The sequence below is a fragment of the Hyla sarda genome, chromosome 12 (assembly GCF_029499605.1).
Source record: "Hyla sarda isolate aHylSar1 chromosome 12, aHylSar1.hap1, whole genome shotgun sequence".
NCBI classification, from domain to species: Eukaryota; Metazoa; Chordata; class Amphibia; order Anura; family Hylidae; genus Hyla; species Hyla sarda.
This window is the reverse complement of record NC_079200.1, coordinates 42,500,091-42,526,030: the sequence shown is the minus strand read 5'-3', so window position 1 is coordinate 42,526,030 and position 25,940 is coordinate 42,500,091. Positions and strand designations below refer to the sequence as shown.

Here is a 25,940-nt window from a genome sequence, read left to right as displayed (position 1 = left end):
AGTTTAGATGTTAAGAATTAAAACCACAACCCCAGCGATCTTACATTTCCATGTAATGTACCAAAATTGTTTGTCACAAGACTGACTCGCAGCCTTATCACATTGCAATCTCTGATGCAGATGACAAATTCCACTCAACTACACCAGTGCTGTGCTCGTGAACACTGTTCTTCAACACATTGGAAAAATGGGTTTCAGGGCAGCCACCATTATTTCAATTACCCTAATTCCAGTCATGTATATTTTGTATTCTTTCCGGCAGGGGCTCCAAAGGCTCTGCAATATGATGCCTCTGCACTGCCACATATTACGAAGAAATTAATATTTCCTTATTATGGCACAAAATTTACAAATATAAGATAACACGATTTAAATCTTTTGTCACCCGGGGTCCTGGCCCCTCTAGCAGTGAACAGGTCTCCTAATTTCTATGGTAGTTCAATGCTTTCAAGCTCAAGGGTGAATAGGGGTTAATCACAGGCCTTAGGGGTTGGAGGAAGGGATCTTCTGCCTGGCTGATAAAACTCATGCGCCCCGCTGGCACCCACATTGATTGGGATTAATTAGCATCCAGTCGCCTTTCCGATGCCCTTTGCAGACTCGTGCACTGTGTCCATAGGAATTAGCGTCTCTATGTCCTGGATAGGCAAGAGGAAGACCACCCTTGCTTTCCCAGTCGTTGAGCTCATGATGCAACTGGATAATATTGCTGTTTCAGTACTTGGGATTTTTTATATATTTTCCAAATTTATTCCCATTCTTATAGAAGCAATATCTCCCATTGCTTTTGCATAGTTACAATTATTTAGAGCTAGCTACTTTGGTCCAACGCTAGATAAAAGGATTGGCAGCACTATGTCATTGAGGCTCAATCTCATCCAAGCGACCAGAGCAGAGCTGCAATACTGCACACAGCCCATGGACAGGAGTGGCGCTTTTTCTGGGAGAAAGCAGTCATGTTTTTCTAATCCCATATAACCCCTGTAATGCTAAATAACTGATGCCTTATTTTAGTATTTGGATCTTCTCTACTTATAAAATTAACGATTCTTATATTTCTTCTTCTTATATACAGCAAACCCCTCCAAAGGACCTCCTTCATTGTGAAGACCACTCAATCTAGAACAGATTTCTGAGGATTTTCAGTTCCCATATATTCCCATATATGCTCTATATATTGGCCCACTCACTTGATAGGTCCAACTCACCTAAAGCCAATCTTTCAAAGCGTCTTTTCCTGTCATTTTGGTTGCTTGTCTCACAGAAGTTTCATTGTATGAGGGAATGGATCTAGATGCAGTTTCTAGAAAATTTATAAAACTATTGTTGGAAAACCCCTTTAATCATTGCTTTATATTCTTATGCTATAAATCATATATACCAAAGTATATGGTACCCAATTGTTGCCTGTCAAAATTTTATAATCAAAGTAGTATCGTACCAGCTTCCAAGTGTAGCAGGATCTAGCCGGCGCTGACAGGACCAAGGCAACAGCGGGATCAGATAAATTCAAGTGTATTGTCCAGAATGAAATGCGTTTCACTGCGCAAGCGCAGCTTCATCGGGCATGGGCATGCAACGCGTTGCATTCTGGACAATAAATTTGAATTTATCTAATCCCGCTGTTGCCTTGGTCCTGTCAGCGCCGCCTAGATCCTGCTACACTTGGAAGCTGGTACGATACTACTTTGATTGATTTTGAGCTAGAGGGCTGCAGACGGACCTTTTATACTACGCAATTACCATTGTTGTGTATGTTACTACACAACCACCCAGGGTGAGTGGCTTTTATCTTTCCAAGATCCCTACTCTGTCTCCGGTGTTACTTACCCTATGGAGCGCCTTCTATCTCTCTTATAGAAAATTTTAGATAGAATTTGTAAAAGTGGCACTTCAAGGGCCCAGCTCCTTCTTTAGTGCACTTTTGGTCAGTAGGAATAAATCTTAAGGGAATATTTAGGTAGTGGAGGAGCTGCTGTATGTGTCTCTTGTTTTCATTAAAATCAGTTGAATGTTTCTGTATTGCCAGGTCCTCTGAAGCAACACTATCCACTGTAACTGATGGAGGTCCATCTAAGGACCCTTCTCTATTAAAGGAGTACGGTGGTGCAGTAAAACATATACACTGTCCCCCCCCCCCCCCCCCCCCCACAGGCACCCCGGCTCTCCCCAGGAAGGGAGAGTGTCGACCCCCGCACAAAGCACCAACCAGACACTGTATCTCCGGCTCTCCCAGAGAAACATGGAGGGGGCATATTGGCCGCCGCTTCGGGGGGGGGCTCAACACCCTCCATTCCTGGGGAGAGCTGGGGTGCCATGTAGGTTCCAGCAGTTGGACATAAACACCCCCACCAACACCACCAGCACCACGCAATCTAAATTGTATCCTCTATCATTTGGATAGGGGATAAGTTTACTGCACCACAGTACTCCTTGAACAAGAATACCTCCTTGGAGTTTTAGAATGGGTTTCCCAAATCAGACAACCCTTTAAATGTGTTACATTTATCTTTATGGATCATGAAACACACAATATAGCAGAAATAAAATTGCAGATGTGCCACTGATGTCTAGCACCAGTCAATCTGAATGTGCTAACATTGTACCAGAATTACACTGTCTAAGTATTATACTGTATTACTAAATGTGCCCTATAAAGTACAGTTTCATCTTTACTTTAAGAATAAAGTTAAAAAGACCTACCATTGTTAAAGAAGCAATATATTTTTTTTTTTAGTTTTTTTTTTGCCCATATAAGGCACAGTCGCCACTACTTCTACAATGTTATCTGTTTCATCCCAGATCTGCTGTATTAATACATTTCATTGCTACAGCTGAGTCATTTAACCACCGGTGTGACTACCAAAAGTTACATGGATTACTGTGTTAAAGGAATTAACCTGTCACCTGATCTCCTGTGAACTACCCACCCTCCTTGTTCATCTTTATGCTTCTTCCATGTGTAGACTGCTGCTAAAGATTGTATATACTGTATGCCCTAAGAGACAAGGAGCTCAGTGTCATACAGTGTCAAGGAGCTCTCTGTCATGTCCATACTTTGATCAGCTGCCAAGTTATAAAACTGATAAGATTGCCAGTGTCTCCTGTATGTAAACTCTTTACTGACTCCTGTATGATGCAGCCAAACACTGTTCTCTCCTGTGTATTTGAGCTGCTGTAACAGGGAGAAAATAATACAGACTGCTGCTATATCAAATACAGGATAGTACTCTATAATGTGAGTTAAGGGGAAAAAAATCAATGTCCCTTCCTGCACTTATATGGAAGTTTTTTCAATTCCCGTATTTTTCCACAAAAACTCAATGTACACTTTCGGCTGTCGACCAAGGAAATGCTACGCTGGCATACTAATGTACAGGTGGTGGGACAGAAAAAGTCTTCCTCAATAGTTTTGCAGACTCTCACCTATTTATAGCAATGGCACTGTTATAATCCCATAGTTCAGTGAAGTGCCTCACTATTACTCTTACAGCTATGTATAAGCTAAGTGATGAGTCAATGAGTCACAATGTACCATTAAGTTGTACTAGATATGCTCAATAATTGTTCTCTCACCACCCACAGGTCCTTTCCCTGGGGGCAGACGTGTTGCCAGAGTACAAGCTGCAGGCACCGCGGATACACCGATGGACCATCCTCCATTACAGCCCTTTCAAAGCAGTGTGGGACTGGTTAATCCTACTGCTGGTCATCTACACCGCTATCTTTACCCCATACTCAGCAGCATTTCTGCTGAACGACCAGGAGGAAGAAAGAACTTGGGAATGTGGCTATTCCTGCAACCCCCTCGACATCGTGGACCTGATTGTGGACATTATGTTCATTGTAGATATTGTCATCAACTTCCGCACCACCTATGTCAACACAAATGATGAGGTGGTTAGCCACCCGGCCAAGATCGCCATCCATTATTTCAAAGGCTGGTTCCTTATAGATATGGTGGCGGCAATTCCCTTTGATCTGCTTATCTATAGGACAGGCTCAGATGAGGTGAGCAGTGGAAAATAAGATTCCCTATAAGAGTGTCATAGGACAATTTAGTGACATTGTAGCAGCACATGGAAAAGTTTTTTTTGTTGTCTAATTTTTTTTTTTTTTTTAAAGACCATAGATAGAACCAGATCTATAAGTTCATATTGCCATGAGTGCAGTTCCTGAAACTGGGGAAATCTGAGGAAGTTGTGGCCAGGCTTACATCTTCCATGCAGTAGCCTATGCATGGGAAGTGTAGTTTTTAAATGTTGACCATTCAGATTAATAGGTTACGATGTAGTGCACCAGAGCAGTAGTAGCACTCTCTTAGTAGATCTCCTATGGCCACATACAGTACATTGGGTAGATGTTAGTTCGGCCAAGCATGTTGGTTCGGCCAACCTCAGCCAGACACCTCTGGCAGCACCTATCTCCTATAGGAATAAAGGATTGAGCATGTAGCAGTCTGATCCTTATGTCCCTCAACATCTGCTGCCAGGGATGATTGGGAAACCCTTATAAACATTAGATCATCAACCGATCCCACTGAGATTGGCAGGTTTTGGCAATTTGTATCTAATGTGTACTACCAGCGTTACAGTGGGGGTAACCAACAGGAGTACCGTTTCTATGGTGTTAATAGGGCATATGGACCTGGATTGTTCTTATGAGACAACCACATTATTGGTTATTTAGACTATGCAATAAATTGTACAATTTTTCTTGCTAGCTGCAGTTGTGCACATTTTAATGTGCTTTGTTTTTGACAAGAATGGATGTTGTGCTGGTCACTTTTACCCACACCATGTTATCTTCTCCTACAGACGACCACTCTGATAGGCCTTCTGAAGACAGCACGTTTGCTGCGTTTAGTACGCGTTGCCCGGAAGCTGGACCGCTATTCTGAATATGGAGCTGCTGTCTTATTCCTACTCATGTGCACCTTTGCCCTCATAGCCCACTGGCTTGCCTGCATCTGGTATGCCATTGGTAACGTGGAGAGACCCTACATGGAACACAAAATTGGTTGGCTTGATAATTTGGCCAACCAGATTGGAAAGAGCTACAACGACACTGACATCGGTTCAGGACCTACCATCAAGGACAAGTATGTGACAGCTCTATACTTCACCTTCAGCAGCCTGACCAGTGTTGGATTTGGAAATGTCTCCCCAAACACCAACTCAGAGAAGATCTTCTCCATTTGTGTCATGCTCATAGGATGTAAGTAACAGATAGAAAACCTTGCATTCAGGTATATATATTTCTACAGAATCTATAGTCACTGGATCGTTTTCCATAATTAACAGTCAGCTCACTTTGGTTCTAATCTCTATATATTTTGTTGGAGATCTCCTATAAGTATTTTATAGGAGATCTCCGGCGAAAATGTACTTATCCCCTATCCGCTGAATAGGGGATAAGTAGCTGATCGTGGGGGTTCCGACTGCTGGGGCCATCCGCGTTCACTGGGACGGGACCCGACGCTCAGTAAGGAGCGCGTGCTTCAGCCGGCACGCACTCTAGTCATTTCATAGAAATTAATGGAGCATGTGCATCTACCGGTAGACACCACGCACTCCTCACTGAGATCGCCAGAGTCCCTTCCTGGGAATCACAGGGGGCCCCAGCAGTCGATCAGCTACTTATCCCCTATCCTGTCAGTAGGGGATAAGTTAATTTTCACCAGAGTACTCCTTTATTTGATAACTAAAATGTAATACCCCAAGAACCATGGATACCTGTATACATCTTTCTTTATTACAACAATTGTATTACATTAGAAAAACATGGCTTCTCTCTCCTAGAAACAGTGTCCCGATTGTATAAGGCGGCATTCCCCAACCTGTGGCTCCCGCAAATGATGCTAAAATATAAATCCCATTATACTCTGACAGTGTATGATGGGAGTTGTAATTTTGCAACAGCTGGAAAGCCACAGGTTGCAGAACAATGACCTATAGGTTGTATTTGGTATTGCATCTTAGTCCTTTTTACAAGGAGCTATAAATAATAACTCAAGTAAGCCACAACTTTGAAAATTATTTTGCAATTTTGATCTTGATTCTCTTCTATATATATTTTTTATATTAATATATCTTTGTAGGGGTCTGAGCTCCATTTTGTGAAACAGAACTTAAAACCCCCTGACTCCCATCACTCCCCACAATATTAAACTTGACATTCTGGCTTCCTGCAGCTGCCTATAGGTGTGTTTTATGTGTGTGCATACGATGTAGTGCTTTTAGTGCCCATTTTTTCGGCAGTTTTCCATTTTGCAGGCTTCTTTCCTAATTTTCAGTTCTCCCTTAGATAGTGGGTGGAGACTGGCTGCTATGATGTTTCTTTAAGACTGCATATACACAGAAGAGGGGTTCTGCTCTCCTATATCTCCATAGACTACCCCTAGAAGCAGTAGCATGGAGGACATAATAGAACCATACTGAGCAGTATAAGTTGTGTATTCAGCACTGGAGTGAGATATTTATCCCAGTCTCTGAGTCTCTCTTTGCCTCTGTCTCTCTTTAGCGCAGTGTTTCCCCACCAGTGGGCCTCTAGCTGTTGCAAAACTATGACTCCCAACATGCCCGGACAGACAAATGCAGAGAGGCAGAGGCCCACTGGTTTGGAAAGGCACTCTGACTTGACAACAACTTGATACTACAGTGAACACACCCCTCCTGAGGTAGGGCAGTGGAGAAAGAGAAATTTTTCTCTAATATATATATATATATATATATATATATATATATATATATATATTACAAAGGTTCTTATATACACTTGTACTATTGATTCATGCAAAGTTTGTTTAGAATTTATTTTTTACATACATATGCCCAAGCTGCTTGATAATAGAAAAAATCTGTACGGTACTTACTTCCTTTGTACCCCCTCCGCCTCTGTTATGGAAGAGCCCAGTCTCCACCTCAGCCAGGGACTGGCAGCGGTGTCCCACCTCCAGTGATTGGCTGAGTGGCAATGTCTCATGCCATTCTCAGCACCACGGAGTGGAGATCAGGCACCATGATATCGGAGGCTGCAGGGGACCGAGGGAGGTAAGTACAGGCATATTCATGTACAGGCATATCCCTTTAAGTTCCTTAGCCCCCCTAATGATAGCTCTAGGCAGACAGAAGTTCCTCATGTAATTCTGTCTGTGAAGGATATTTGGAGTGCTTTACCAGAAAAACAGAATGTTAAATCCTATAACAGTTTATAATGAATTTATTTAGTACACAATTTTGGACCTAAAATGAAAATTTCGTTTGTGACCAGCTGTACTAATCCATCTTCTTTTTGCTAGCCTACATCTTGGAGCAGAAACATTCATCATGGTCTGTCTGTTGTTTGGTGTATATGTATTTGCTGTATATAGGCTGCAGTGCTCCAGTAAAGTGTTATAGTTTATTTTGTACAGTGACATTTATGGCTTGTAAATATTAGAATAAAAGGGTGGAAGATGTGTGTCCCCAGGGTTTGCAGAACTTTTATCTCCACCCAAAAACTTTTTAAGACGAGAAAGGGCAAAAGGTTGCGGTCAGTGTAATTGAAAATAAAAGGAAAAAAGAGGCGCGCTTCTAGCGTGATACCGGGTACAAGCGAGTTAATGCACTTTACCGTAGTAGGTTGTGCTGCGGGCACAACACCTTTGTATGCCTTCAGAATCGCAAGAAGCCGTTGGTATCCCGGGTCCGAGATCCTAGCGTACGGCGGCGTTAGGTAGGTGGCTGCCTCTGCATCCCTAACCGTGACTGGCAAGTCCGCTTCGAATGTGTAGGAATTGTGAGAAAAATTGGGATGAGATACGGTGCCTCCTCCGATGTAGTGAGTTAATGATTCGGAAATGAAGATATAACAAAACTGCCCTGATCCCCGGCTGCCGTTGCATGGCAACGGCAGCCGGGGATCAGGGCAGTTTTGTTATATCTTCATTTCCGAATCATCAACTCATTACATCGGAGGAGGCGCCGTATCTCATCCCAATTTTTCTCCCAATTCGTGCGGTCAGTGTAATGTTACACATTATAAATTATATAGGAAAGAATGTAAGACTAGGGCTTCCATGTTTTTAATCCATTTGTAAAGCCAAATGCAACAGTACTTTAGAAAGAAAAATGTATTAAAAAGATTCAGCAAAAATGTATATAAAAAAAAAAAAATACATGTTAATGGGGATGAGCTACCGTACCAGACACAGCCTACAAACTGCTAGCTAAGTCCTTGTGTGGTGCCGGGCCGAACTAAGCATTTGAGCGGTCACATGTGGGTGTGACTCCTGAGATCTATCCTGAAATGATCATACAGAGCCTGTTTTCTCCAGGGAAATGTATCCACCTAGGACGCATTCACGCGGTGAAAATTCCACACGGAATTCCGCATGAATTTTCTGCGCAAAATTCTGCATACATTTATTGCCCATTCACTTTAATGGGATTCCACATGATCATTCACACAGTAGAATTTCTGCAGTGGAATGTTTAATGCGGAAATCCCGCTTTCTGCACTCCGGAAAAATATCTAAGTCTGGTCTTATATTTTTCCGGACTTCAGCTGCGGAATCCTATTAAAGTCAATGGGAATTACATTTCTGTGCCAGTACATGCAGAATTCATGCAGAATTTAAACTAAGGTTTAAAAAAAAAAGGCCACCTTTTTTAAGGCTAGGCTCACACTACGGAATTTACGCCTGCAATTCCGCTTTGAAATTGCAGGCAGTAATTCCGCTTGCTAAAATTTATAGTGTAGTGAATGGGTTTCTGTTCACAAATTCACACTTTGGAATTTGTGAAGCGGAATTTGTGAACGGAAAATCCGCTTGGAAATACTCGCGGAACAAATTGCAGTCTATTGGAGACTGCAGTGTCCGCACGGTCCTAGCGCCGACTGATTCAGTCGGCGCTGGCCGCACTCGGAATGTCCGGATGGAAACTTTCGGCCCGGAGATTCCGCAGTTTGAACCTAGCCTAACTGTGCTGTGGAATCATGCAGAAAAGATCCGGAAATTCTGCATCAATTCTCTATCAATTCCACATCAATTCTGCAAATGCTGGACAGATGCGGGATTGAAACCAAAATAAATGCAGACGCGGAATTGATGCTGACATGCTGAATTTCTGCCGTGTGAAAGCGGCTTAAGGCCGGGAATTTATAGCCAATACCCTTCAATGTGATTCCGCTGTCCCATCCACATAGCAGAATTCCTGCTGCACAAATTTGATTGAAGTGAATGGGCTATAAATTCATGTAGAATTTTCATGTAGAATTCAATGCAGAAATTCTGCCATGTGAACCCGGCCTTAGCCTATGTTCACGCGGCAGAATCCTGAGATAAAATTTAGCTTGGGAATTCTACTACATGAAGTTAACATTGTGGTGAATGGAATATCCACTGTCCCATTCACATTCTGCATTCCGGATTCTGCAAAAATGTTGATCCAGTGTCTGTGTGTTAGGCACAAGAAGTTCTGCATAATTTCAGCACAAATTCCACGCACATTTTGTACAGATCCTGCAAATTTGCAAAAAATCCGCAGCCAGCTTGGCAGAAAGAAATCCGAGCAAAAGCACAAAAATTCCATGTTCATTCGGCTGGAGGAGGAAGGCAGACAGACGATGGGTAAAGTTGGAGAGCGGAATCCAGCAAAAAAAACTCATACACTGTAGCAATTGTGGGACAGAGAAAGCACATGGATGAAGATTTATCAAAATCTGTTTAGAGGTAGAGCGGTGCAGTTGCCCATAGCAACCAATCAGATTGCTTCTTTCATTTTTCACAGGCCTCTTCAAAAATGAAAGAAGCAATGTGATTGGTTGCCATGGGCAACTGCACCACACTACCTCTATGCAGGTTTTGATAAATCTCCCCCTACAGTTCCCAGGTGGAGCTGCAGCCAGAACCGGACGTACTGCAGGAGTCCCTCATAGAGGGCTTACTTGGAGCAGGGCACACATCATGGAAGCAGTCATGGTCATGGTGTGTAAGGCTATGTTCACATGGGGTAAAGGAGAATCTCCGTGCGGACATTCCCCTGAATCTGGGACCGCTCGGGAATGCACCATCTCATAGATGGCAATGAATTTCCCTCCGGAGTCTGCATAAAAAATGGACATGTCTATTCTTTCTGCGGACACCGGAATTTGAATTTCTGCGTCAGATGTTTCCGGTGCGGAAATTCTGCTATGTGAACAGCGCAGCAGAATACTATTGAAATTAATGGGACTCCACATAGAAATTTCATCTAGTGAATATAGCCTAAAAGAGTTATAGCTCCGAATTGTACATATTTTTTCAACTTTCCTTAGAATGGTACAGCTCTGTTGGATCTCAACATTAAAATGACCCATGAGGAAGGGTCCTGAATAGCAGCTGGAATTTAAAGGGCTACTCCGATTCCCCAGTCTTAAGAACATTTTGTTTCCAACACTTGGAGCAGGCAGCGGGGTCATGACGTCACGCCCCTCGTGACACCACGCCACACCCCCTCAATGAAAGTCTATGGGCCGTCACGCCCCCTCCCATAGACTTTCATTGAGGGGGTGTGGTGTGACATCATGAGGGGCGTAGCCCTGATGTCACGACCCCGCCGCCTGCACCCAGCGTTCTTAACGAACGCCAGGTTCGGCACAGAGATCATGGGGGTCCCAGAGGCGGGACCCCCATGATCAGACATCTTATCCCCTATCCTTTTGGTTAGGGGATAAGATGTCTAGGGGCGGAGTACCCCTTTAAGGATGTTCTCCTTGCTATTATAAATAAAGATACCAGAACATGCATGAGGGAGAAAGATTTTTTGGTTGATTTAAGACTATACTATTAAATAAATTTAGGAGTTGTAGTTTACTGCTGCAATTTAATTTACATAAGTGTTGGGTGTATAATCTGCTGAGTTGTTTTTTTATTTTTTTCTCTTTGCAAATTCTGGGTTATGGTTTATGAATATGCTAGGGCTCTAATTGTTGGATATATTCCGGAACGGTAGTTTACTGCCACAGTTACATTTACATAATTGTTGAGTGTATTATCAGTTTTAGGCTAAGTTTTCACTTGTTTTTTTTTTCTGGCAGTTTTTGGATTTCTGCCACTGCAGTTTTGAGCTATAGTCAGAAGTGGATCCATAAGGGAGGAGAAGTATAAGTCCTTCCTTTATATTTCCCATTCCTTTTGAATACACTTCTGGCTTTGGCCCAAAAACTGCAGTGGGAGTTTTCCAAAAAGTGGAAACTTAGCCATAGGCTAATGGCCAGACATAGCACTTATTGTTGGGACTATTCCCGTAGGTGTCCAGTTGTAATTTATAATGAACCACCTTACTTGAAGTGCCTAAAATATAACCTTTATTCTAAGTTACAATAAAAACACACCAAATGTGTAGTACCAGTCCAACACCAATTTAAAATGCTCCTATCCAAGTATCGTCGCAACTCAATAAAGAAATATATTCAGAGTTGTCAGTATGTACAGAGTAAGAATAAGGCCCACACTTTTGTAAAGATCCATGTGAGTCTAAGCAACCCTGTACCATAAGGATACCTAAAAAGACTTATCCTAATCATATACAATCACACCCTCCTCTCCCAACGTGTTTCTGTCAATACTGAGGTAAGTTACTGTCACGATGCCGGCTGGCAGGAGGTGGATCCTCTGTGCCAGAGAGGGATAGCGAGGACCGTGCTAGTGGACCGGTTCTAAGACACTACAGGTTTTCACCAGAGCCCGCCGCAAAGCGGGATGGTCTTGCTGCGGCGGTAGTGACCAGGTCGTATCCACTAGCAACGGCTCACCTCTCTGGCTGCTGAAGATAGGCGAGGTACAAGGGAGTAGGCAGAAGCAAAGTCGGACGTAGCAGAAGGTCGGGGGCAGGCGGCAAGGTTCGTAGTCAGGGGAGATAACAGAAGGTCTGGTACACAGGGTATAAACACACAAAAACGCTTTCACTAGGCTCAAGGCAACAAGATCCGGCAAGGGAGTGCAAGGGAGGAGACTAGATATAAGCAGGGAACAGGTGGGAACCAATTAAGCTAATTGGGCCAGGCACCAATCATTGGTGCACTGGCCCTTTAAGTCTCAGGGAGCTGGCGCGCGCGCGCCCTAGAGAGCGGAGCCGCGCGCGCCAGCACATGACCGCAGGAGACGGGAACGGGTAAGTGACCTGGGATGCGATTCGCGAGCGGGCGCGTCCCGCTGTGCGAATCGCATCCCCAACGGCCATGAGAGAGCAGCGCTCCCGGTCAGCGGGACTGACCGGGGAGCTGCAGGGAAAGAGACGCCGTGAGCGCTCCGGGGAGGAGCGGGGACCCGGAGCGCTAGGCGTAACAGTACCCCCCCCCTTAGGTCTCCCCTTCTCTTTATCGGGTAACTGCCTCCCCTGGGATGAGGACACCGGGAAAGGATGGAGGGATTCCTCAACGGCAGGCAGAACCGCAGGAGTAGGAATGGGGAGAGAGGGCAGAGGGCGGGACCTGGCACGGGGCAGTGTGACACCAGGACGAGGGCCATGAGGGGACACAGAAGCTTGCCTGATGGAACTGGGAGGGGGGGAGGGGCATTTCCTGTGGCAGGCAGAGTCCTTAATGACCTTAGGGGGACCAGATACAGGAGGAACCACAGAGTTACGGCAAGGGTTACTGGGAACCGGTTTTAGACAGTTCTTGGAACAAGAGGACCCCCAACTCTTGATCTCCCCAGTGGACCAATCCAGGGTTGGGGAATGAAGTTGAAGCCAGGGAAGTCCAAGGAGAATTTCCGAGGTGCAATTGGGGAGGACCAAAAGTTCAATCCTCTCGTGGTGAGATCCGATGCTCATAAGAAGGGGCTCCGTGCGGAAACGTATGGTACAGTCCAACCTGGCTCCGTTGACCGCGGAAATGTGGAGTGGCTTGACAAGACGGGTCACCGGAATACGGAATTTATTCACAAAGGAGTCCCGAATAAAATTCCCAGAAGCTCCAGAGTCCAGGCAGGCCACGGCTGAGAGGGGAGAGCTGGCTGAAGTGGAAATCCGAACAGGTACCGTGAGACGTGGAGAAGCCGACTTGGCATCAAGAGACGCCACACCCACGAGAGCTGAGTGCGAGCGTGCGTTTCCCAGACGTGGAGGACGGATTGGGCAATCCACCAGAAAATGTTCAGTACTGGCACAGTACAAACAAAGATTCTCTTCCTTACGGCGATTCCTCTCTTCCAGGGTCAGGCGAGACCGGTCCACTTGCATGGCCTCCTCGGCGGGAGGCCTAGGCGCAGATTGCAGTGGAGACTGTGGGAGAGGTGGCCAGAGATCTAAGTCTTTTTCCTGGCGGAGCTCTTGATGCCTCTCAGAAAAACGCATGTCAATGCGAGTGGCTAGATGAATGAGTTCATGCAGGCTAGCAGGAGTCTCTCGTGCGGCCAGAACATCTTTAATGTTGCTGGATAGGCCTTTTTTAAAGGTCGCGCAGAGAGCCTCATTATTCCAGGAAAGTTCAGAAGCAAGAGTACGGAATTGTATGGCGTACTCGCCAACAGAGGAATTACCCTGGACCAGGTTCAGCAGGGCAGTCTCAGCAGAAGAGGCTCGGGCAGGTTCCTCAAAGACACTTCGAATTTCCGAGAAGAAGGAGTGTACAGAGGCAGTGACGGGGTCATCGCGGTCCCAGAGCGGTGTGGCCCATGAGAGGGCTTTTCCAGACAGAAGGCTGACTACGAAAGCCACCTTAGACCTTTCAGTAGGAAACTGATCCGACATCATCTCTAAGTGCAAGGAACATTGCGAAAGAAAGCCACGGCAAAACTTAGAGTCCCCATTAAATTTGTCCGGCAAGGACAGGCGGAGGCTAGGAGCGGCCACTCGCCGCGGAAGGGGTGCTGGAGCTGGCGGAGGAGATGATTGTTGCTGCTGTAGCTGCGACTGTACTTGCTGTAGTTGTGACTGGAGTTGCTGTGTCATGGTAGTCAAGTACGACAGCTGGTGATCTTGTTGCGCTATCTGTTGCGACTGCTGGGCGATCTGACGAGCTTGCTGGGCGACCAGCGTAGGGAGGTCAGCGACCCCTGGCAGAGGAACTTCAGCGGGATCCATGGCCGGATCTACTGTCACGATGCCGGCTGGCAGGAGGTGGATCCTCTGTGCCAGAGAGGGATAGCGAGGACCGTGCTAGTGGACCGGTTCTAAGACACTACAGGTTTTCACCAGAGCCCGCCGCAAAGCGGGATGGTCTTGCTGCGGCGGTAGTGACCAGGTCGTATCCACTAGCAACGGCTCACCTCTCTGGCTGCTGAAGATAGGCGAGGTACAAGGGAGTAGGCAGAAGCAAAGTCGGACGTAGCAGAAGGTCGGGGGCAGGCGGCAAGGTTCGTAGTCAGGGGAGATAACAGAAGGTCTGGTACACAGGGTATAAACACACAAAAACGCTTTCACTAGGCTCAAGGCAACAAGATCCGGCAAGGGAGTGCAAGGGAGGAGACTAGATATAAGCAGGGAACAGGTGGGAACCAATTAAGCTAATTGGGCCAGGCACCAATCATTGGTGCACTGGCCCTTTAAGTCTCAGGGAGCTGGCGCGCGCGCGCCCTAGAGAGCGGAGCCGCGCGCGCCAGCACATGACCGCAGGAGACGGGAACGGGTAAGTGACCTGGGATGCGATTCGCGAGCGGGCGCGTCCCGCTGTGCGAATCGCATCCCCAACGGCCATGAGAGAGCAGCGCTCCCGGTCAGCGGGACTGACCGGGGAGCTGCAGGGAAAGAGACGCCGTGAGCGCTCCGGGGAGGAGCGGGGACCCGGAGCGCTAGGCGTAACAGTTACAAGTCTCTTGACATCATCAGGGGAGTAATAGAACTAGGGGGAGCATGAACCAGATATACAGGGTCCCACCCATCATCGGGAACACCCGCTCATCCAGCACACAAGTATTCCAGTAGTCTATGTAAAGTACATACATACAGCATGAATATGCCATGTAGGAAAAGTGTAACTGAGTATGCTATATCCAGCCGCAGCATCTGAAGAGAGCAACAGGAGCAGTCCCGTGCGTTGTACAGTTGTACTTTATAAAATAAATAATATTGGCGCTGATTAGGGCCAGAACTTTATTTTGTATAAAAGTGTATGATTTACATAAAAACCCTTTAAAGGGGTACTACCGTGGAAAACTTTTTTTTTTTAATCAACTGGTGCCAGAAAGTTAAACAGATTTGTAAATTACTTCTGTCAAAAAATCTTAATCCTTCCAGTACTTTTTAGCGGCTGTATACTACAGAGGAAATGTTTATCTTTTTGGATTTCTCTGATGTCATGACCACAGTGCTCTCTGCTGACCATTTCAGGAAATGTCCAGAGCAGCATATGTTTCCTATGGGGATTTTCTCCTGCTCTGGACATTTCCAAAAATGAACAGCAGAGGTCAGCAGAGAGCACTGTGGTCGTGACATAAGAGAAATCCAAAAAGATAAACATTTCCTCTGTAGTATACAGCCCCTAAAAAGTACTGGAAGGATTAAGATTTTTTTAATAGAAGTAATTTACAAATCTTTTTAAGTTTTCCATGGTAGTACCCCTTTAAGACCGTTAGTTAATTGAAGTGCAATAGTCTGCAGTATTCTGTACCAATGTAAATCATGGTAGGCTTTAGCGGTGGTACTTAACGCACCAGGACGTACATTTACGTCCTGTCCATAACCGCGGGCATCGGAGCGATGCCCGTGTCATGTGCGGCTGATCCCGGCTGCTTATCGCCAGGTGCCAGAATCAATACAGATCCCGGCATCTGCGGCAGTGCGCGATTTCAATGAATGATCGGATCGTCCGCAGCGCTGCTGCGGGGATCTGATCATTCAGAACGCCGCACGGAGGTCCCCTCACCTTCCTCCTTCCGGCTCCCAGCATCTTCTGCTCTGGTCTGAGATCGAGCAGACCAGAACAGAAGATCGCCGATAACACTGATCTGTTCTATGTCCTATACATAGAACAGATCAGTATTAGCAATCATGGTATTGCTATGAATAGTCCCCTATGGGGACTATTGAAGTGTAAAAGAAAATGTTAAAAAATGTAAAAGTAAAAGTTAAAAAAAAGTGAAAAATCCCCTCGCCCAATAAAAAAGGAAAACATCCGTTTTTTTCCTATTTTACCACCAAAAAGCGTAAAAAATAAATTTAATAGACATATTTGGTATCGCCGCGTGCGTAAATGTCCGAACTATTAAAATAAAATGTTAATGATCCCGTACGGTGAACGGCGTGAACGTTAAAAAAAAAGTCCAAAATTGCTACATTTTTTATACATTTTATTTTAAAAAATTATAAAAAAATGTATTAAAAGTTTTTTATATGCAAATGTGATATAAAAAAAAAGTGCAGATCATGGCGCAAAAAATTAGCCCTCATACCGCCGCTTATACGGAAAAATAAAAAAGTTAGAGGTCATCAAAATAAAGGGATTATAAACGTACTAATTTGGTTAAAAAGTTTGTGATTTTTTTTAAGCGCAACAATAATATAAAAGTATGTAATAATGGGTATCATTTTAATCGTATTGACCCTCAGAATAAAGAACACACGTCATTTTTACCGTAAATTATACGGCGTGAAAACAAAACCTTCCAAAATTAGCAAAATTGCGTTTTTCTTTTTAATTTCCCCACAAAAATAGTGTTTTTTGGTTGCGCCATACATTTTATGATATAATGAGTGATGTCATTTCAAAGGACAACTGGTCGCGCAAAAAACAAGCCCTCATACTAGTCTAGCGATGAAAATATAAAAGAGTTATGATTTTTAGAGGGCGAGGAGGAAAAAATGAAAACGTAAAAATTAAATTGTCTGAGTCCTTAAGGCCAAAATGGGCTGAGTCCTTAAGGGGTTAAATAGATGATAATATGTTGTGTCCAGTGTGTAACGTGTTCAGTTGTGGAGGACATTTCTCCCCGTTATATAAAGTTTCAGTATATTAAACTCTAAATAACAGGAGAAACCAATTTAATATCTTGAAACGTAATCCCATAAATAGATACACAGTGTTCAGGCTAATATTTTATTATTTGTCTTCAAGAAACACATAGTCTTCCGAAAAATTGAAATATTTTACACAGACTACGGTTGATGTATTATGTCACTTTCAGTTCTTATTTTAGGGGGGGTGGTGGGGGTTGGGGGGGTGTAAGATTAAGAAAAACATCAATCTCAGCTTAGTCGTTCAATAGATAGGTTACATTAAGATTATATTATTATGTAATATCCAAGTGAGATGGCTTTATTTGGTGGCGGTGTATATATTTCTTTATATACCTTTTTCATTTACCATTTGTAATTACATTCTTCCATTTCTTAATCAGGTTACCGCTGCTTTTGGTTGGAGACTATAATAACTTTAATGTTTGTTGAGTCTGTTTCTAGATAGCGCCGGAGTACCCCTTTAATAACACCTCTCCCCTGGACAAGTTACACTGCATTAATCCTTAGGTTTGAGTTCCTCCAATAATTTAGCCAGTGTAGCTTAACTACGCTCATGATATTTATCTAGAAACAGACTCAACAAACATTAAAGTTATTAGTCTCCAACCAAAAGCAGCGGTAACCTGATTAAGAAATGGAAGAATGTAATCACAAATGGTAACTGAAAAAGGTATATAAAGAAATATATACACCGCCACCAAATAAAGCCATCTCACTTGGATATTACATAATAATATAATCTTAATGTAACCTATCTATTGAACGACTAAGCTGAGATTGATGTTTTTCTTAATCTTACACCCCCCCCAACCCCCACCACCCCCCCTAAAATAAGAACTGAAAGTAACATAATACATCAACCGTGGTCTGTGTAAATATTTCAATTTTTCGGAAGACTATGTGTTTCTTAAAGACAAATAATAAAATAATAGTAGCCTGAACACTGTGTATCTATTTATGGGATTACGTTTCAAGATATTAAATTGGTTTCTCCTGTTATTTAGAGTTTAATATACTGAAACTTTATATCATGGGGAGAAATGTCCTCCACAACTGAACATGCCTCACTCTCTCACCATATTGACTTAGCGATTGCTTGGTGGCACCTAGAATTAGCAAAGTTGAATATTTAACTTGTTTATTATCAGTGAACTTCCCCATATTGGCTGCCCCTAAATTACAGGATGTTATACAGAGGAAACAACAGGTATGGAAGTTATCATTGGTTTTACCCTGGTTTTGTAGGGTAAAGTTGTCGCACAGTTTGTCCCAGATGCTGTTTAGAGACTTTTCTCTGTGGCTTTTGCTTTAGAAGATTAAAAAAAAAAATACCAAGTGGTGATTTTCATTGCTATCATGCAGTGGTCAGGAATTTATGATGTGAGACTTTTTAGTTTGCTGCGTCGTCCGGCGCAACTATGCCAACTGAGGTGCAATTCTACTCCAGCCCTGATTTGGCTTAAAAACTGACTGTGGACAGCATTATTCAAAAGTCATACAAAAAGTCACAGAGGAAGCATCATGCAGAGTGAAGTAATGTGAGCAGAAACATATTCATCACGTGCCCTGCGCCATATAATAAATTTGGTGCAGGTACACAATTTCCACCACATGGTATGGGTTAACAAAGGTAGTAGTCCATGTTGTATACTGGGGCTGAAAGGGATACTCTGCTGCTCAGCGTTTGGAACAAACTATACCGAACGCTGGAGCCGGCGCCAGGAGCTTGTGACGCCATAGCCCCACCCCCTCGTGACATCACGTCCCACCCCCTCAATGCAAGTCTATGGAAGGGGCGTGACCTTTATTCCCCACAGACACCTTTTTTAAGAAAGCTGTTCATTGCACACAAGGCCCTGGGTAAAATAACCTCAAAAGCCAGGGTTTTGGATAACAACTGTATGCTTTACAGTGTAATAAAAATACTTTGTATTTCAAAGAACTGTACAATTTTCCTGCAAGGAAAAAGCAGTATAAAGTCACCAGTCACTGTTCCTTTCGAATTGTGCATTTTGTTACTTTAGTGCTTGTACTTGTAGTTCTACTTGTCTTCCTTGTGAAAATCTGCTCCAGTACTCTTTCTGTACCTGAACTTTAGAATGTCCCTTAAGGATGTAGACTGACTTTGTGTTGCACTAGCCTGGGTATAACGCTAGCCGGTGTCCTATTTAAAAGCACTAGCCTGTTGGTACCGACAGGTAGTGCAGATGACACTGATGACAACGGTACTCACCTTGTCCCATTCCATGCAGGGGATCTCCAGTAATCTTCTCCGTTCGCTCCAGCTCTGGGCATTCGGCTTGGGGCATGGGCGGAGCTTAGTGACATCACCGCTGCTGTTCTCTAGCATTGGGACCCAGCAGAGAGAAATAATGGTGATGTCATTAAGCTTCGCCCATGCCCCAAGCCGGGTGCCCAGTGCTAGAGCTAACGGAGAAGATTACCGGAGATTCCCTGCATGGAACGGGACTAGGTAAGTACCATTGTCATCAGTGTCACCTGCACTACCAGTACCGACAAGTTAGTGCAGGTGACACTGTTGACAGATTTCCTTTAAAGGGTAGACCATGGCAAATGTGCAGAATATCCCTCCACTTACTTCTATGGACTTTGCTTTGGCACGACTCTGCTGGCATATCCAGGAGTAACTCCTCTACTTAGCTGGTTGCTACCTGGACCAGGACTGGAGGCAAGATGATGCCCAGATTTCTTGTGCATTCAGGCCCCAGAAATTCACTTCTTTTAAATTCAACCCTACCTTAGTTCTTCTTTCTATAGAGAGTGTTATTCTTGCAGCTGGACTGTATACTGTAGACAGGACTAGGAATGTAGTGGCCTACTTGAACCTGACTAGGTACACCTAAGCTTAGTGTTGTGCCTTTTTAAAATTGGTGATACAATGTATTCTATATCAGTCAAAGAAGTTTATAGCCTCATTAAGTTAAGAGAATAAAAAGTACCCATCCCAAGAGAACTATTAGAAAAGGTGTATATTACAATTTGGTTAGAACATGGGGTTATAAGAAAAGGAATTTGTGTAAATATAACAACATTTGGGGCAGATGGATAAACTCTCATGGTATATTTCGGTAATTCCGATTACGTAACTAGGTGAGGGTTAGGAATATCATTAGTTTGTAAGTGACTTTTAGTAAAGTCATGTGCAATGGCCTTAAGAGTAATGGCGGGCTAAAGTGGACCTAGTGTGTGCATAGTGCATGGGTTGTTTTTTTTCTTGCATGTTTTTTCACACATGGACATTGTATTATGCATTATGTAATCAAATTTGTATACTACTGTTAGGTAAAAATCTCTATAATAAAAAAATAAAAAAATTGCGAGATCCTTTTGTAGTCAACAAAGTGCAAAATATATGTGTTCGGCCCCTAAGACGATTTCTGTATAACTCCTGCCATGCTGTAAAATGTTCTCTCTTAACATCTCTTATATTTGTCTCTCTCAGCCCTCATGTACGCCAGCATCTTTGGTAATGTCTCCGCCATTATCCAGCGCTTGTACTCCGGCACTGCGAGATACCACACCCAGATGTTACGTGTCAAAGAGTTTATTCGCTTCCACCAGATTCCCAACCCGCTGAGGCAGCGTCTGGAAGAGTATTTCCAGCACGCCTGGTCCTACACCAATGGCATTGATATGAACGCGGTGAGTACAATAATAGCACTAAAACTTTAGAAAAGTATGTTAACCTCTTTTTGGTCCCTACAGTGGATACATACATTTTGACTGGAAAAAGTGCAATGGAACAACATGTTTCCACTTTTAAATGGCATCTTAATTTTGACTGGAGTTAAAGGGGTACTCGGCCTCAGACATGAATGGAGGGGGCATGGCGTGACATCAAATGGGGGCATGGCATGACGTCACGACCACAGCCACCCAACCCCAGCGTTCTGAAAATAACTTTCAGAATGCCGGGTGCTGCACAGAGATCATAGGGGGTCCCAGCGGCAGGACCTCTGCGAACAGACATCTTATCCCCTAACCTTTGCATAGGGGATAAGATGTCTAGGGGTGAAGCACCCCTTTAAGACACCTACTTTCCCCAAAGTCATATTCAAAGAGGTTCAATAAAGCTGAGTTTTATGTTTCAATGCATAACTTACTGGGCCCCAATGTAAAATCTGTAGAAAGGCCCATGTATTATGTGGCATTTCTAATACTGCTTATGCCTTGTGGCAACCTCAGGCACCAGCACCCTAGTGCAGCTGCCACTTTTGCACCCCCTATACATGTTGAGATCTTCATACTTAATAACTCGATGTCCTTGTGCCCACAGAATTTATATTATGGGAGTGCTGTGATCAATAGTCATTACCCATTGGGCAAGACCCCACAGAAGAGCATCCCAGATCTCAGCTTCCTTAACTTCTATGAGAATGACTTGGAACTTGGAGCTAGTGTAAGATTCGTATTGAGGGGAATTCTCCTGTCATAAAGTAATGGCATATTGCTAGCATACTCCATCACTTTATGATATGTTTCAACCTCTGGAACCACCAACGATTATGAGAATGAATGGGATTCAGCACTATGGTTTTTACCTGCAGAGCGGCACTTCCAGCTATATTTGCTTGAATAGAGGTGGCACCCCTGCTACTCACTATGCAACGGAGTCGCAGTATGACGGCATTCAAGTGAACAGGCCAATGCGAAAGTGCTGCAGTGCTTAAAGGGGTTGTCCAATGAAAAACAACTTTTCCCATATACACAGGATAGGGGATAAGTGTCTAATCGCTGGGGATCTGACCCCTGCGACTCCCCCCCACCCACACACACACACACACACACAATCTTCAGAATGGGGCTGTCACGATGCCGGCTGGCAGGTAGTGGATCCTCTGTGCCAGAGAGGGATTGGCGTGGACCGTGCTAGTGGACCGGTTCTAAGCCACTACTGGTTTTCACCAGAGCCCGCCGCAAAGCGGGATGGTCTTGCTGCGGCGGTAGTGACCAGGTCGTATCCACTAGCAACGGCTCACCTCTCTGGCTGCTGAAGATAGGCGCGGTACAAGGGAGTAGGCAGAAGCAAGGTCGGACGTAGCAGAAGGTCGGGGCAGGCAGCAAGGATCGTAGTCAGGGGCAACGGCAGAAGGTCTGGAAACACAGGCAAGGAACACACAGGGAACGCTTTCACTGGCACTAAGGCAACAAGATCCGGCAAGGGAGTGCAAGGGAAGTGATGTAATATAGGGAAGTGCACAGGTGATAACCCTAATTGGAACCACTGCGCCAATCAGCGGCGCAGTGGCCCTTTAAATCGCAGAGACCCGGCGCGCGCGCGCCCTAGGGAGCGGGGCCGCGCGCGCCGGGACAGAACAGACGGGGAGCGAGTCAGGTAGGGGAGCCGGGGTGCGCATCGCGAGCGGGCGCTACCCGCATCGCGAATCGCATCCCGGCTGGCAGCGGGATCGCAGCGCCCCGGGTCAGAGGACGTGACCGGAGCGCTGCAGCGGAGGGAGTGAAGCGAGCGCTCCGGGGAGGAGCGGGGACCCGGAGCGCTCGGCGTAACAGTACCCCCCCCCTTGGGTCTCCCCCTCTTCTTGGAGCCTGAGAACCTGAGGAGCAGACTTTTGTCAAGGATGTTGTCCTCAGGTTCCCAGGATCTCTCTTCAGGACCACAACCCTCCCAGTCTACTAAAAAAAAATTTTTCCCTCTGACCTTTTTGGCAGCCAAAATTTCCTTGACCGAGAAGACGTCCGAGGAGCCGGAAACAGGAGTGGGAGGAACAGATTTGGGAGAAAAACGGTTGAGGATGAGTGGTTTGAGAAGAGAGACGTGAAAGGCATTAGGGATACGAAGAGAAGGAGGAAGAAGAAGTTTATAAGAGACAGGATTAATTTGACACAAAATTTTGAAAGGACCCAGATAGCGTGGTCCCAACTTGTAGCTAGGGACACGGAAGCGGACATATTTAGCGGAGAGCCATACCTTGTCTCCAGGGGAAAAAACGGGGGGAGCTCTTCTTTTCTTATCCGCGAACCTCTTCATGCGTGAAGAAGCCTGTAAGAGAGAATTTTGGGTCTCTCTCCATATAATGGAAAGGTCACGAGAAATTTCATCCACAGCGGGCAGACCAGAGGGCAAGGGGGTAGGGAGGGGGGGAAGAGGGTGACGGCCGTACACCACGAAAAATGGGGATTTGGAGGAAGATTCAGAGACCCTGAAGTTATACGAGAATTCGGCCCATGGAAGGAGATCTGCCCAGTCATCCTGGCGGGAGGAAACAAAATGTCGCAAATAATCACCCAGGATCTGGTTAATTCTTTCTACTTGTCCATTGGACTGGGGATGATATGCAGAGGAAAAATTTAATTTAATCTTGAGTTGTTTACAGAGAGCCCTCCAGAATTTAGACACGAATTGGACCCCTCTATCCGAGACAATCTGCGTAGGCAACCCGTGAAGACGAAAAATGTGTACAAAAAATTGTTTAGCCAACTGAGGCGCAGAAGGAAGACCAGGAAGAGGGATGAAATGTGCCATTTTGGAGAATCGATCAACGACCACCCAAATAACGGTGTTGCCACGGGAAGGGGGTAAATCAGTAATAAAATCCATACCAATCAGAGACCAAGGCTGTTCGGGGACAGGCAGAGGATGAAGAAAACCAGCGGGCTTCTGGCGAGGAGTCTTATCCCGGGCACAGATAGTGCAGGCTCGCACAAAGTCCCCAACATCCGTCTCCAGAGTCGGCCACCAATAGAAGCGGGAGATGAGTTGCACAGATTTCTTGATGCCCGCATGACCTGCGAGATGGGAGGAGTGACCCCATTTGAGGATTCCGAGGCGTTGGCGTGGAGAAACAAAGGTCTTTCCTGGAGGAGTCTGCCTGATGGAGGCAGGAGAAGTGGAGATCAGGCAGTCAGGTGGAATGATGTGTTGCGGAGGAAGATCAACTTCCGAGGCATCCGAGGAACGAGAGAGAGCATCGGCCCTAATGTTCTTATCGGCAGGACGAAAGTGAATCTCAAAATTAAATCGGGCAAAGAACAGAGACCACCGGGCCTGGCGAGGATTCAGCCGTTGGGCAGACTGGAGGTAGGAGAGGTTCTTGTGGTCGGTGTAGATAATAACAGGAAATCTTGATCCCTCCAGCAGATGCCTCCATTCCTCAAGTGCTAATTTAATGGCTAGAAGCTCTCGATCCCCGATGGAGTAGTTCCTCTCCGCTGGAGAGAAGGTCCTAGAGAAAAAACCACAAGTGACAGCATGCCCGGAAGAATTTTTTTGTAGAAGAACAGCTCCAGCTCCCACTGAGGAGGCATCAACCTCCAATAGGAAGGGTTTGGAAGGGTCAGGTCTGGAGAGCACGGGAGCCGAAGAAAAGGCAGACTTGAGTCGTTTAAAGGAGTCTTCTGCTTGAGGAGGCCAGGACTTGGGATCAGCATTTTTTTTGGTTAAAGCCACGATAGGAGCCACAATGGTAGAAAAATGTGGAATAAATTGCCTGTAATAATTGGCGAACCCCAAAAAGCGTTGGATAGCACGGAGTCCGGAGGGGCGTGGCCAATCTAAGACGGCAGAGAGTTTGTCTGGATCCATCTGTAGTCCCTGGCCAGAGACCAAATATCCTAGAAAAGGAAGAGATTGGCATTCAAACAGACATTTCTCAATTTTGGCATAGAGTTGGTTGTCACGAAGTCTCTGAAGAACCATACGGACATGCTGGCGGTGTTCTTCTAGATTGGCAGAAAAAATTAGGATATCGTCCAGATATACAACAACACAGGAGTATAACAGATCACGAAAAATTTCATTGACAAAGTCTTGGAAGACGGCAGGGGCATTGCACAGTCCAAAGGGCATGACCAGATACTCAAAGTGTCCATCTCTGGTGTTAAATGCCGTTTTCCACTCGTCCCCCTCTCTGATGCGGATGAGGTTATAGGCGCCTCTTAAGTCCAATTTAGTGAAGATGTGGGCACCTTGGAGGCGATCAAAGAGTTCAGAGATGAGGGGTAAGGGGTAGCGGTTCTTAACCGTGATTTTATTAAGACCGCGGTAGTCAATGCAAGGACGTAGGGAGCCATCTTTTTTGGACACAAAGAAAAATCCGGCTCCGGCAGGAGAGGAGGATTTACGGATAAAGCCCTTTTTTAGATTCTCCTGGACGTATTCGGACATGGCAAGAGTCTCTGGGGCAGAGAGAGGATAAATTCTGCCCCGGGGTGGAGTAGTGCCCGGGAGGAGGTCGATAGGGCAATCATAAGGCCTGTGAGGAGGTAGAGTCTCAGCTTGTTTTTTGCAGAAAACATCCGCGAAGTCCATATAGGCCTTAGGGAGACCGGTTACTGGAGGAACCACAGAGTTACGGCAAGGGTTACTGGGAACCGGTTTTAGACAGTTCTTGGAACAAGAGGGCCCCCAACTCTTGATCTCCCCAGTGGACCAATCCAGGGTTGGGGAATGAAGTTGAAGCCAGGGAAGTCCAAGGAGAATTTCTGAGGTGCAATTGGGGAGGACCAAAAGTTCAATCCTCTCATGATGAGATCCGATGCTCATAAGAAGGGGCTCCGTGCGGAAACGTATGGTACAGTCCAATCTTTCATTATTTACACAATTGATGTAGAGGGGTCTGGCGAGACTGGTCACCGGGATGTTGAACCTGTTGACGAAAGAGGCCAAAATAAAATTTCCTGCAGATCCAGAGTCCAAGAAGGCCACAGCAGGGAAGGAGAAGGCAGAGGCAGACATCCGCACAGGCACTGTAAGACGTGGAGAAGCAGAGTAGACATCAAGGACTGTCTCACCTTTGTGCGGAGTTAGCGTACGTCTTTCCAGGCGGGGAGGACGGATAGGACAATCCCTCAGGAAGTGTTCGGTACTAGCACAGTACAGGCAGAGGTTCTCCATACGGCGTCGTGTCCTCTCTTGAGGTGTCAGGCGAGACCGGTCGACCTGCATAGCCTCCACAGCGGAAGGCACAAGAACAGATTGCATGGGACCAGAGGAGAGAGGAGCCGAGGAGGAGAAACGCCTCGTGCGAACAGAGTCCA

General features: G+C 45.4%; 1 protein-coding gene across 5 annotated transcripts in view; it reads left to right on the top strand.

Moving 5' to 3' along the window:
* Positions 1–25,940, top strand: part of KCNH6 (potassium voltage-gated channel subfamily H member 6) — a 531,028-nt gene that overhangs the window by 467,296 nt on the left and 37,792 nt on the right. For all 5 annotated transcript variants that reach the window (XM_056548171.1, XM_056548170.1, XM_056548169.1 and 2 more), the window contains 3 exons: positions 3,586–4,011; positions 4,818–5,217; positions 20,386–20,585. In XM_056548171.1, the coding sequence (XP_056404146.1) occupies positions 3,586–4,011; positions 4,818–5,217; positions 20,386–20,585 (1,026 nt within the window). The remainder of the gene's footprint in view (positions 1–3,585; positions 4,012–4,817; positions 5,218–20,385; positions 20,586–25,940) is intronic.